Source organism: Pygocentrus nattereri, chromosome 12 (genome assembly GCF_015220715.1).
Source record: "Pygocentrus nattereri isolate fPygNat1 chromosome 12, fPygNat1.pri, whole genome shotgun sequence".
Lineage (NCBI taxonomy): Eukaryota > Metazoa > Chordata > Actinopteri > Characiformes > Serrasalmidae > Pygocentrus > Pygocentrus nattereri.
The window spans coordinates 18332694-18347302 of record NC_051222.1 but is presented as its reverse complement, the minus strand read 5'-3'; the positions used below and the strand labels follow the sequence as shown (position 1 = coordinate 18347302).

The window sequence follows — 14609 nt, the reverse complement described above, 5'->3', positions numbered from 1 at the left end:
TGGGAAGAAAGACGAAAAAGGTCAACAAAAACACGGAGTACAGCAGCATTTAACTTTGTTTACGACATCCTCATATTAACTAATTTCCACTCTCTCCTGAGACACACTGCAGACCGTTCACTACGTAAACAACTGACCTCAAAGACAAGAACAATGAACTGCGCCTCACCACTTTGGGGAGACAAGAACTGTGGGAAAACCCCCACATTTCCTGAGGCTGTGACATAAGAAGTTGCTCATATAAATATGTAGACAGGCTTAAATTTATGCTCCTTTACTAGTAGCTGAGAGTGACCCAAACGACTTAAGTGAATACACGATAACAATAGAATTGCCGAATTACGGTACTGCAAGTTTATTGTGTGGTCTTCAAAATGACCTATTTCAACTGACCACTACACAAAAATATCGCTGGGATCCATGCAAAACTAAACAGAGACACAAAGCCACGTCCTAAGACAAAATCCTTCAGACAGCAGGGTGAGATGAGTGTAGATAAGAAAAGCCCAATAGTTCCTACCAGTAATATGGCCTGCTCATGAAGCAGCTGCTGCTGAAGGATCTCTAGATGCCTCTGCTCCTCCTCCAGCTGACGGCGGATATACTCCTGTCAATTAAATGCATGTCAGAATTATCTGTGGGAGGCAACTGGACAAGTGTAGGCAGAAAAGGGCTGAGCAACACCAGCTTAAACGGATATCAAAAACATAAATCACATGACAATACAACAAAATTAAACCTCATTTTTGATGATGCACAATTTGTAACTAAAAAGTGTTCTGTTCTTCATATTCCTATGTTTTTTTGGAGCAGTTTTCAGTTTTTTTTTCCCCTTCTGTTTATGTATTTTTATGTGGAAAAGAACTTATGAAAAACTAAAACTGCTATGAGGGGATCACTTGAACAATACAAATGAATCATCATTAGAGGAGAACACCTAGCTAAAAATTTAAATCAGCAAATTAGCTAGATGGTTATCCAGACAGATGATCTCAGTTTGACTTCTCTTGCTAAAAAGGAAAAGAAATTCTCTCTGGCATTAATTTGGTGTCATATAAAGAGAGATTCACTGTGTTATAATTCAGTTTGACAACCGTTGTCACTGTTACACTAATGGTGGCTTAACTGTATTTATTAGCATACAGACCAGCAGTAAGCAGTCAGGATTGGACTAAAGAAAACATGAAAATTATTTAAAATAATGAGCTCTGTCAAACCAATGATGTTGAGGAATATAAATGTTGTGCTATAGAATGCTATATGACAACAAATATCAGACTTTAGTTGAGGGCGGAAGCTACACAGGGTGACAACTTGTACAGTATATTATTTGTTGTCACTGTATCCACAATGTGGCAAAATGTATCATGGATTTGTGTCTTTTATTGTCCTATTGGTTTGTACTATATTTATTTAATGCTTTTTCCCCCTCTCTAGAAAAGTACTGTCTCAGAGTATAACTACTCAAATATTTTATTTATAATTTTTTAATTAATCAATATTTTATTGATCTGAAACTCAATTCTTTACAGTGGTGGTATGAGGAAGCAAGGGTTGCAACGCAACACAAAATGCAGCAAAACCATCAGTGAACCTACATGTGACAGATTTTATGTAAATGCTGATAATGATGAAATGTAAATCGTAAAAAAAAAAAAAAAAAATTTTTCTTTGGTGACTATTTAGCCAACTTTCTACCATGAATGTTTAAAAAAACGTTTTACGCTCAAAAATATCCAAAAACTTTGGTAACCCAATGTTACGTGTCAGGCAGTGTGTTCATAACCTTTTCATTGCAACAACTTTCTGTGAAGGAGCTCTTGAAGATATTAAACATCTGATGTCTGGTTCTCATCACAACCACTGTGAACAATTCTAACTCGCACGTTTCTCTAAAACACTTCACACCAAACCACTGCTAATGACTTTGTTCACACTGACAGTTTAATTATACAGAAATTCTGAAAATCAAAATTCCCCTTTAAAACGGTACCATATTATTATTAATTGGATAATTATTCTTTTTGCTACTACTACTACTACTACTACTACTACTACTACTACTACTACTACTACTACTACTACTACTTTTTTATTATTATTAGGGAAGAATGTTCTTTTTCACTTTCATACTTCCTATACCCACAATAAACTGATGAACTTATATATAAACTTAACTAAAATACTCACAAATACTCAAAAAAATCCTGTAATTCAAATACCTGTTCACGATCGTTCCTTCTTTTCTCTTCCTCGGCCCTCCTGCGCTCTTCCTCTTCTTTGCGCCGTCGTTCCATCTCCTCCATTCTCCTCTTCTCCTCCTGCTCCCGCCGCCTCTGCTCTCTCTCCTGCTGCCTCCTCATCTCTCGCTCGCGGCGTTGTTGCTGCAAGAAGCCAATAGAGGGCGAGAGTGAACGCACTGAATACTACCCATGCATTGCAGAGAACTGAGGAATCAAAACAGTACTAGGTAATGGAAAAGTGGGTCTAAGTTACGAGCTGTCGGTGAAGCTAATGTAACAAACAGACTATGTAACATTAGATCTATGATCAACGCTCATGTCTGATTATAATTTTACATAGTATCCGCAGCAATTTTGGATAATTTAATAAGTGTGGTTCAGATCCAGAAAGCCACACTAGACTTTAATGGTTTTAACAGTATGTAAATAAACAAAGGAAAAGGCGGGAGTACAGGAGCACAGACATATGCAGTCGCAATGCACACAGGCAGCTTGCAATTTTCCTAAACATGAACAGATCCTCATCTTCATGCGATGGGCTGCTGTTGATAATGAAAGGAGACATAATGGGCCTCCCAGTTTCCTGACCCTCTGTGGCCTACTTCTGAGACTGAGTCCAAACCCAATTATAGTAAAGTGCCTCAGAGGATCTGCTATGAAACCCTCGCTTAAACACAAAACAGCAACAGAGACCCAAGACGTACACAAACACATATATGCAAACAGAAATAAATATGCATTTGCTTCCATGTTCCTCGCACACAAAGATGCAAAAGAGGAGCCAAGTTTCTTCATAATAAGTCTGGCTTTACACTGTGAACCTTTAATAAGACTAGTCAGATGTTGAGAGCTGAAATGCAATTTTGGAGCAATTGACAATTTCACAAAGCAATCAAATCAGCAACTTGTATTTTTGATGCATCATATTGCTCTCATTATAAAAGTCATCCATGAGGTCATTGCTTTTCTTATTCCCCTATCTGTATATCCATCTATCTATCTAGGGCTCCTTTTTAATCATCCAAAACAGTTATTTTTATTATTCATGTTTCATTTTCTTGTCTATTGATCATGTCAATAGTTTGAAAGTATGTCATTCAACATGATGCATTACTGCTGTTCTGACTGGCCATTTCAAGAAATTTGTTCCACAAAGCTGACACTTTGCATCTCATTTGAAACTCTGTTGCAGCAATGTTTGACGTTAACCCACAAAATGCCTGTTTATGTAGTTTCATGCAAGTAGTTCCATGCTGTGAGTTGCAATACTTGTTGCTTACATAACAGTCATGAAAACACTTTAAAAACAGAGTTACACACAATTTGATTAATTCAACAGCCAAATTAGTTAATATTTTGATGCACCTTATGGTTCTTGCTATATAAATTCACCAGTGAGGTGTAATTTATATGTTTACATCATTTTTACTCTCTTTATATCTTTTGTCTAGCTGTCATTGCCATTTATACCTATATATACCTATATTTTTTCTTTGAAGTTTTATGTTAAGTAGCTATTACAGTTACTTAATTTGGTCATCTTTGTATCTTGGAAGCACTGCAACCTCATCACGGCACGCACCACAATCGCCACTTCACCTTTTGTATTAAAATTAGTGGGTGTCAGAGGAAAACATGAATCTTGCTACACAGATCACAATAACAGCAGATTAAAATATAGTCAAGGATAATCAATCCTGTTGGCTACAGGAATGTTAGCTCTGAGAATCTCATTTTGTTTATTATCATTGCATAGGAAACAGACATAATAAGATAAGATATTCCTTTATTAATCCTTTTATAATGAAAAACTACCAGGAGAGTCTCCCTTTCACCTGCCTAATAAACAATTTTGTTGTTTTATTTCCTTGCCCATGTTTTAAATCAGGACATATTATTTACAGGAAACTTTAAGCGACTGAAATGAAATTTAATTTCATGTAGGTTTCAAGCAACTGAAGTTGCGTGCAAGTTTCACAGTGTGTTACGTGTGGGCACCTTATGCGTGCTCTCTCTCTCTCTCTCTCTCTCTCTCTCTCTCTCTCTCTCTCTCTCTCTCTCTCTCTCTCTCTTTCGTGCTCCCTCGTTAGCTCTTTTTCTCTCCTCTTTTCTGCACCTGTCGGTCTGTCTTTCGCCTTGCATTGTACATGGTAATGTGACTGAGATAAGTAAAGATACATAAGGAATTCAAATGTGTTCCTTGCTTGGAGAAGCAAGAGTTTTCTAGAACGGCTACAGACAAAAAAAAAAAAAAAAAAACTAGTGGTGCCACATTAGAAAGACTATCAAAAGGTATGCGTACAATATTTAGCACACTAAAGTGAATTCGCACACTCCCCACAGCTATTGCACAGTATATTGTTTGTTCATCGAGCTTGTACTCATTATTTAACTGCATCAGTTTTGGAATGTTAGAATTGATTATATTTAACAATAACATTAAATGAAGTATGGACCAAAATAAGATCCCTGGGCTATCAAATTTTTTTATTTGGTTTGTGATGAAATCTGAGATTTAATGAGGCATGAACCATTTCCTAAAAAGCCGTTATCAAATCAAACTGCAAGGTCAAAGATTACATTTCATAAATGTTCTCCTGTCAAATCCTACCACAGACAAGTGTTTAACACCTCACCCCACTCCTCACCTCCTCCAGCCTCCTCCTCTGCTCCTTCTGCTGCTCGATGCGTTTCTGACGCTCGGCCAGCAGCTGGCGCTTGTATTCCTCCTGTTCGCGGAGCTGTTGCTCCTGCAGGAGCTGCTGCCTCCTCAGAGCCTCCGAGCGCTCTTTGTTTTCCTGCTGCAAGCGGATGAAGTCTCGTCGGAGCGTTGACTCACCTGGCACATTCACTATGGAGCTGTGTTAAGAGAGAGTGTTTGTGAAGAAACTTAAGATTTCCAGCTTGACAGTATGTTATACAGGGTGGCTGCACAATGCTTTTAAATATAAGACCTAGTGATTCTATAAAACAATACTACTTTCACTACCAAACAATGCACAAAAACTCAAACATTAAACATTTTAATTAAACAGAATGAAAATCAAATGCTGATATATGCTTAAAGATGTAGTACATTTGCGACATGTCCTATCACAGCAGCCCTCTTCTCAGTCTAGCTCCACTAACTGCTCTTTCCTCTCTTTTTTCTTTTCCTTACACAATTTGCGTGTGCTAGACTTCATCACACCCTCTGTTCCTTTCAGCAGTCAGCTTCTGACCAGAAGACCATGGTGAGCTGGATATTTTTGGATGGTAGATTATTAAGACTTTAATATACACAATGACATCTTCCAACCAGGCTTTAGGCATTTTCTTAAAATGTAATCTCTAATAGTATAAAATAAAACATTCAGATATGTTATGACCTTACATTTTTAAAATTGATCTCTGATGTTACAACACTTTTTAAGGATTGACTGGAACCTCACTATAGCTTATCTACAAATTTATCTAATATTGTAAAACCAATTTATCATCAATCAGTGATGAAATTAAGGTTAGGACTGGGTTTAGTTGTATGTCAGCTAAAAATAAAATAAGGTGAGCACCTTGAAAGAATCTACAGCGGACCATGAAAATAGTGTTATTGAATGTTCTAACAGTTCAGAGAAAAGCTACTCAAAGATGCCAAAAATCCATAAAAGAAACACTTAGTTCTCTAAAGAACCTTTCAATAGTTCAACATGTTCCATACGACGACTCGATTGAAGCCATTGAATTGAAAGACTCATTACAGAACTCAAACCTGTTCTCTTAAAAGACTGCTCAAAAGAACCATTGATGATTCCTAAAGAACCAGTTTCCCAAACCCAGACTATGCCTAAACCTAGATTAAGAAGACCTTCCAAATCTGATTCACCATTGCTACTGCATTTTAGTTCAATGCTATATCTGGGAATCTGGCATTAAATTTAACCTTAATTTAACATTTACAGGCAAAAGGTGACAAGGCGTGGAAAATGTTATGGGATGGGACATAAAAACATGTAGCCCTCTGCTACCATTTCACCCACCTGTAATCTGAAACAACTATCGCCACACAGTGAATGACTTGTTCTACTGGTACTTTTTTTGTTCTGTTAAATGTGTTCCACAATTAATACAAACACTTTGTTACCCCTTACTTTTCTCCTTCCCTGAAACTCTTCATTTTTTTTGAGTGCTGAGAGGTATAAACCACTATCTGCATCTGCAGATATCTGCAGAGATTCATTGCAGGATGGAGGATGTTCTCACACCCAGGAACTTTACAGTCCTTCTAGACTCTGTATCTCTTTTTCATAGTCTTCATATAGAGACAAGAAGATAAAATTCTCAGTCACAGCTGAAGCTAACAGCAGATACTTCAGAAATTATAGTGACAGTACCTGGGCTCTCCCTCCTGCTCAGGCACCTCCTCTGCCTCTTCCTCACTCCCGCTGTACTCGTACTCCGTCTCATCTGCAACGAGAGTTTCATTAACAGGTTTTATATAAGATAGGGTCCATATTCTAATGTAGATGTTGAGGAATCTTATTTTGTCATATATAATGAATGATGAAATATACATGAGAAATAATGATACTACGGCTGTCAATTAAAACAATTAACTGCAATTAACAACTAACAATTATCACAGTAACACAGAATATTTTTTATATATATAATTTAACTGTTTTTAATTATTTTTTTAATGTGACTATACTGTTGCTTACAGTGAAACAATAAATGTCTTCAGTTGCTATTCTATTTGCTCCATACTGTTCATCCCTGTTACCTAAATATGGCTAGGCCTCATTACAGGCAATAATAACATCTCTGCGTTCCTTTTTGCTTTAGCTTTAACTAATCTGTAAGGTCTTACCTTTCTCTCCTCTCCTCTTGCGGGTGCGGTCAATCTGGTCTTTGAGCTGGATGCGGACCTGTCTCTCATTGGGCTGGTCTCTGATGAATGGGTGCTTCAAGAGCTGATCCGTGGGTGGCCGCTGGGTATAGTTCTTCACCAAACAGCTCTCAATGAAGCTAAAGAACTTCTTGGACCTACAAAAAATAAATAAATAAAAAATAAATAAAAATAAGAAAAAAAAGAAAGAAAAAATAGTTTTGAAAAACAAACACAAACCTTAAAAAATTAAAGTGCATTGTTAAAAGTTTGGCCAGGGCCACACAAACAAGCTAATTACTTGACACCAACACATGCTGAAAACAGATCTTTGAAGGAACGTCATATTTGTGCATACTGGGTGACCATGCTGGGCTAAATATTTAAGTGGTTGTGAGTCAGACAGAGATAAGTTAGGCCTGAAAGTGGCAAGTAGTTGCTCGATTTGGCCGGTTATGAATTTCACTGCTCTGGATAGCATAGCTAGGGAAGTCTTACTGAAGCTTAAATCATGGAAATTATGAGAGATCACAACACTTTTGACATGTGAGGACTGAGGTCAGCTTTGTTATGAGAGGAGAGAGAAGTAAGGGAGCTTTGGGTTTTTCCCTCTTTTGTGTATGCCAGGTTGTGTAGATGCCAGTGGTTTAGGCAGGGAAGGCGTGCTACAGTTGTTAACCAAAGAAATGTGGCTCAAAGTAGCACCTGACTGATATGAAAAACATCAGACAGTGATTTACAGAACCTAAAAATTCTGAACAGAAACATTGCCCTACCAAGTGATATAATTGTGAGTTGTGTGAACTGTCAAATAAAATTTCCACAGGTGGTCAGTACTACACCAGACGTGGCAACCACGAGAACTCAAATCGACCTAAAAAGCCTAACTGAAACTGATCTTGAAGAATGGCCATAAAGCAGACAATTATTAGTGGGGGACAACCAAGTCAGAGGGCAAAAAAGCAGAAGTTCGACCCCCCTCATACCCCTGCATACCCTCCCATAACCCCCCACCCCCAGACATAAACTCATATGAGAACTACATATTTCTTCTCATGTCAAAAGGTGTCCGTTTGTTGTAAGTCATTAATAATTGGTACTTTATCAACAGTTTTGGTTGGAGTATTGCTAATATTGATAAATCAGTGGTATGTCAATACTGGCTCACATCAGGCCCAATTCGAAGCAAGTTTTTTTTGGTCTACTCTTAAACTTGGCATTACTGTCAGTGCAAATAATAAGAACCATCTAACTAAAAATCTAGGAAAGGCTTTCTCAACATTAGAAACTACCCCAATTATTTCCATGATAGGAGATTCTATGTGCAGTGATAACAGATAGTTTTACCATCTGTCCTTGCTATTTTTAAATAGATTTGTCAAATAAAATAAGTTTTAATATGCAGTTAAAGTCTTTGCAGGAGGCTCCACAGCTAGGACTTTGTTAGGTCTGTGCAACCATGCCATTGGTAAGACAAAACACGACCACATTCCTCACGTCCTGACCAAAGTGGCACAAGAGCTGGGCCTCTGAGCACTTTTGCAGAGGCTATTCAGAAAGAGCCAGGTCAGCTACATGGCCAGATTCTGTGTGACGCAGATTTTATGCTTGCAGTCGGTTACTGAAGGTGTCAGTCAACTAAAATCTTCAATAAAGCACCTGCAAGTACTGTAATATAACTGCTGAGTAAAAGAGAAGCTGAGAACAAGTGTGACATCTAGCAAGGTCACTCACCATGTTTTCGACTTGAGCCGTGGAGGCGGGTTCCTGGGGATGAGGAACAGTGCTCGCATTGGGTGCATGTCACAGAGGGCTGGATGGGCAGTAAAGGAAGAAAACAAGCAAGTTACGTACAAATTACGCATGGAAACCTCAAGCTAAATAACAACTGAACATGAGCAAATGCATACATATGAACAGACTACGGAAGAGCTAAAAGAGTAAAGGGAAAATGAAGAGTCAGAGGAAATAAACACAAAAATAAGGAGTCGGAATTAGACACTATGGAAAGACAGTGTATAATGTGTGCACCCTGACTTATAGGCAGTAAACAGAAACGTGTTAAAGTACTCACGGGGAGCTCCCTCGGCCATTTCAATAGCAGTAATTCCACAAGACCACAGGTCACTCTGCAGAGAGAGAGAGAGCTGCAATTAGAGGCTGGCAAACAATAATGCACATGGAGCAGCCTCAGGCAGCCACCACCACAGGAGTGTATGAAAAAGCATACTGACCACAGCACAACATATTGATCACAGTTTTAGTAATCTGGTCCTGTGGTGCAGGCACAATGGATCGTTTTCCATCTAAACCTTGAGCTGTGGTTAAAAGTACAGGCAGAAGGTTTGTCTCCAACTAAGATTTTTTATTTTGACCAACCAAATAGACCAAATAGACAAAGTCAAACAAATCACCCTCAAAAGAAACATTTCACATTGATACAGACATAAGTGAGAAGGGTTTTATTATACTTTTTACATTTGTTAATTAACAAATGAACAAAGTAAACATGTTCCTGCTATGTATTTTATGACCTAGGCACCAGTGTACCTGTTGGCTAATTAAGAGGGAAACTAAGCATGGTATATAGGTATAGCATGAGGACACATCACACAGTTAAGTTTGTTAATTACTGTTCAAAAGAGATCACCCTTTGTTTAACTTTCAGTCAAAATGGCAATTAAGTACAATTTATTCAGTTTTAAGCATCAGGAAAAGGCAGAAAACATTTAAACAGAAAATTACACAGAATCCTCAACAACTAAATATGAAATGAATACTTTCAGCATTAAGTGCGTCTACCCATTACATTCATTAAAGCCCTCATGCTTTTCAGTTTTTCAAAGAAAACTCCAGGGACATATTCCACACTTCCAAAGTTCAGTCTTAGACGTTCATTGGTTGCTTCTCACTGTGCAGTCATCACAAATTTAGGCTCATCACCAGGACATATAACCTTAGACCATGTCCAGATGCTCATCTTCTGAGGTGTGAAAATGTTAATGCAATGCTGTTACTTTTTATTTGATTCCTTTTCAAGCAAAAGTGAACACCGATTTTCTTAAAGACGTAAGCCTTTTCTATTTCTCGGATAGTAATAGTTTTGGTGCTGTACCAGGTACTTCATGGTTGTTATGAGTTACGTTTTTTCTGTATCTTAATTTTTTTGTGTTTTGGAAAAAAAAAAATTTTAAAGGGTGTGAAAGGTCCTGAGAGGAGGCAGAAATGTTGAAATATACATGAAGTAAATTAAGGCAGAGGTATTTTACAGAGTAGTCATACCCTGTAGTCGTATGTCGCATCAGGGTTTTCATCACAGGCAATGACCTCGGGGGCCATCCAGTAAGGTGTGCCAATGAAAGTGTTTCGTCTGCCAACCGTCCGGTCCAACTGGGCACTCACACCAAAGTCAACTGGAACAGATCATAAGTGAAAAGTTAGCCATGGAAGGAATTTCAGACTATAACTGCAGAGGATTCAGACCATATAGAATAACCTTATTTTATTGGCTATATTCTACTGATATCTGTTATGAAGTTTTTTTGATTTTAAGAACAATCATGACTGTCTATGACACCTCCATAACAGTTTTTATAAAAAGGAGTACCAGTGGACACAGGTCAACATACAGTATGGTGTTCTACTTTAATGATGTAGTGTTAAGACACACAAGGGGCCTTGTGACTCACCCAGCTTAACCTCAGCATTCTCAGTCAACAGAACGTTTTGGCCTTTGATATCACGGTGGATGACATGGTGGGCATGCAAGTGGGCCAGACCCTGAAGTGAGAAATATATAGACAGATATTGATGTATAGAAAAAAGAAAAAAAAAGATTGCATAACCTAGATGTGACTGATTTGTACACAAAAGAAAGTAAGCCTGAGTGCACAGTGTAGAATATAGACAAGTTTGAGAAGCTTGAAGCTGAATAGATAATGAAAAAGTTAGCAAGAGAGTGGTAAACTCTAACAGGAGTGGTCAGAGTCACTCACTCTAAGGATCTCTCGGCAAATGTAGGCAATCTGGTCCTCCTTCAGTTTATTCCCTTTAGTGTTCTTCACCAGATCTGTGATTGAGCCAGCTCCACAGAACTCCATCACCAGCTGGAGAGAGGGAGGGAAAGAGACAGAGAGAGAGTGAGGGAGGGAGAAAGAGACTGCATTACTCTAACAAGTATTTTGAAAGGTTAGGGCTGCACAATACGGACAAAACACTAAAATTGCTATTACTCTGATCTATCAAAACAACAACAGAAATATTCTCTCGAAGTGTGCTTGAGGATGGACAACAGGGAAAGAAAAACTATATATATTTAAGTCTGATAAACACTTTATTGTTCTCAATACTCTTTAAAATTACAAAGTTTTTCAAGCAGAAAAAACATTTGGACCTAAATGTCTATTAAATATGATGAGACATTCTGGAATGTAAAAAATAATTACCATGTAATTAAACTTTACTGCAGTAGCATATTTACAAATAATCAAGATCTGTTTGTCATTAAATAAACACAAGGAAAAGTGATATACAAACTTCTTTGTACCAGTTTCATATATTTCTCATATAAGCCAGGGATCATCAGTTTGCAGAGGGCCAGTGTGGCTGTAGGTTCTCATTCCAACCCAGGAACACTCCTCATAAAATGAATCAATTGTATGTGGACTTGTGAATTTCTGCTTCACTGGAATAAAAACCTTCAGCCACCACAGCTCTTTGTAGATTTAGACTATTAAACCCTGCTGTAAGGGATGCTGTTTGAGGCGGTGAATCTTTTTTTCCCTAGATCTTAAGACCAATAGGCAAAGCAGGTAAACCCAGCTTTAGAGGAGCATTTGCTTTAGCACTGACGTTCCAGCCTAAAAGGGTAACCAAACCCTGATCTTCTGTGTGCAGGGAGGTGGTTTCATATACCACACTAACCGGTTACTTTCCACACTGTAAACATGGCCTAATAGGTGTTGAGCTAACTCAACTGTGTGCAAAAAAGATCTCCTTAATGTTCACATTTCCTAATTCTACAATAAAATCATAGAAATGGTCAATCCATTACGTAGCCCTAGCTGTGATTGGTTGATCTCACAAAAAAAAAAGAAAAAAAGACTGCATACAGCAGCCTTCTGTGATACCACTGTACAAAAGCCAATATCAGAATAACGAATAGCAAATGATACAGTTAATATTGCACTTATTATTGTAAATACTTTGTACTTACCCATAGCTGGTCATCGTGTCCTGGGGGGCTCTTTTTAATGAACGCACCATAGTAGGTAGCGATATTTCTATGATGCGAGTACTTTTTCAGCATGTTGATCTCAAGCTTTATCTCTTCCTCTTCATCCTAAAGCATATTAACAAAGAGATAGAAGGGTACAGCAGTTAAGTCTTATGCAGTCATCATGGGCACAGTTTGTGCAAAACTATTTACATAGGCACTATTGGGATCATGTGATCCAGCCTGTGAGAGATGCACTCTCAAATCCATTCTCTGGATCACCACAGTTGGAGAAACACATTTTTATCCAATGATAAAACCACTGAAAAGCAAGCAATTTTTGTCTACAGGACTCCTTCTCTAAGCCTCATTAGCAGGCTGCGCATTTTGGGATTAAACATGGATGAATTTCGTTGTCCTCCGCTACAGTTTACAGGCGTTTTCATTATGGAGACTTAATAAGGCAAGAAAAGAGTGTAATCCATTTAAGCGTGGCTAATAAAATTAAGGACGTAATCAATTCGCTAAGCCTAATTTTTGCTGCGTTTGCAAAGGCATTCAATACTGTGGTGGGGTGCAAATGCAATGAAAAGAAAGGAAGTATCTCTAAAACGATACTGTGAGGAAACAGACCATATGTAAGGCAGCATACCCTTCACAGTGCCTCATTACATCATTTGCTGAGCATTTTGATTAGTATGTGGTAAGAGAACATTTTTCTTAGTTTATTGGTGTGCCTTGCTATGCAGTACTCGCATATGCATTTTCTGGCCTAAACACAACAACTTCAGGACAAAAGTTTTAGATTAAAAGTAAGAGTGGGCAAAATGGTAAAAGCATAATATCACCATATTTTAAAACATTCTCATGACATACAACATAAAACAAATGTCATTTTTGATGTTTCAGAAGTATCAGAAACAGAAAGAATGCAACAGCAAAGCAATAGTGCAACATTTAAAAAAGGCTATGAGCATATAAATCATGTTTTTCCTTCCCCAAGACTTTGCTAAATGAAACCATTAAAGAAGGAACTTAAGGATAACGCAAATAATAATAAAAAAAATGATGCAAGACATTTACATCACAGGCCAACATCCAATTTTTTTTTTTATTTGTTAATATGTAGTTTGATGGCAAACCATGACTACTGAAACTAGGTCTTTGGCACAGGCCATAAATGTCAAAATTCTGTTAAAAATTAGGTCTTATCTTAGTACTCATTAGTATCTTTGACCACTACAGGTTAAACACAAACATGTAAAGCTTGTAAAAGACATTTCATTATAATTAATTCAATTAAATAAGACTATGATCTCTCTGTAATGAAACATGCAGCTGGTCAGTGTTTTAGAAGTACTTACTATATCTTTGACACATTCATAAAAGCATACTGTGACAAATTACACCTTAGATCGCAATCTGCTTTTATGAATGTCGTGAATATACCAAGTACTTCTAGAACACTGATCAACTGCATAATTCATACTAAATATAAAACACTGATCTGGCCCACCCCTAACAGAGAGCTACAGAAAATCTCAGACCTCTGAAGGCCAACAAAACCCTTAAGATTCCCAACTGATGCAGTTTACACAGTTATTGCATACTGGTTACTTACCTCTCTAAGTGGTCTAAATCTGTCTTTAGGATACATGTAGCTATAGGATGTTAAGTATTAATTATACCGAACACATGCAAAGGAGTATAAAAGCATATTGTGATGCAATTTATCACAATAGCGATAACACTGTTGTATCACCTACCCTACTTGAACTGTAAATGTTTAATGACCTTGACTACTCAGGATGGAGTAGCCATCAGGCTTACAAAGATGATTCACAGCACTCTGGCCTTGATCATGACGGACACTGCTTAAATTAAAGTCTCAGAAACAATTTGTACTAATACCATTGAGCCTGACATCATGTCTTGGGCATCAGATCCACCAGATTACACACTGCCATTATCTAGTATGTGCCAGGATATGGTGAAAAATGGCATTGTGAAAGACGACCACCGCTGAGCTCTCAAATGCTCTGACACCCATTAAAGCTAATTCAAAACACAGCTCCTCTCTGAGTCATGCGCTTTGTGTGCGAGGCATAGGCTGACAAAGGCTTATTGAGGGGTAGTTGCCATGCCTTTCTCTCTAATAAGTCTAATACTATTTTTGCCTAGGCGAGTCCAGGATGATTGTAAAGGAACTCAAATGTGGCCAGATCTGACTTGAATAACAGTTAGAGCAGGCCGTTTGGATTAAAAGTCAGTACATGTATGACACAGA

At 37.8% G+C, this 14609-nt stretch overlaps 1 protein-coding gene across 10 annotated transcripts in view; it reads right to left on the bottom strand.

The window, feature by feature from the left end:
• The window catches only part of LOC108434751 (mitogen-activated protein kinase kinase kinase kinase 4), a 73749-nt gene that overhangs the window by 17526 nt on the left and 41614 nt on the right, over positions 1-14609 (bottom strand). For all 10 annotated transcript variants that reach the window (XM_017710107.2, XM_017710113.2, XM_017710110.2 and 7 more), the window contains exons 4-14: positions 12323-12448; positions 11103-11213; positions 10797-10887; positions 10390-10520; positions 9182-9236; positions 8842-8920; positions 7090-7265; positions 6614-6686; positions 4892-5102; positions 2223-2384; positions 521-607 (exon numbers count right to left, since the gene is read on the bottom strand). In XM_017710107.2, coding sequence (XP_017565596.1) covers positions 521-607; positions 2223-2384; positions 4892-5102; positions 6614-6686; positions 7090-7265; positions 8842-8920; positions 9182-9236; positions 10390-10520; positions 10797-10887; positions 11103-11213; positions 12323-12448 — 1302 coding nt within the window. The remainder of the gene's footprint in view (positions 1-520; positions 608-2222; positions 2385-4891; positions 5103-6613; positions 6687-7089; positions 7266-8841; positions 8921-9181; positions 9237-10389; positions 10521-10796; positions 10888-11102; positions 11214-12322; positions 12449-14609) is intronic.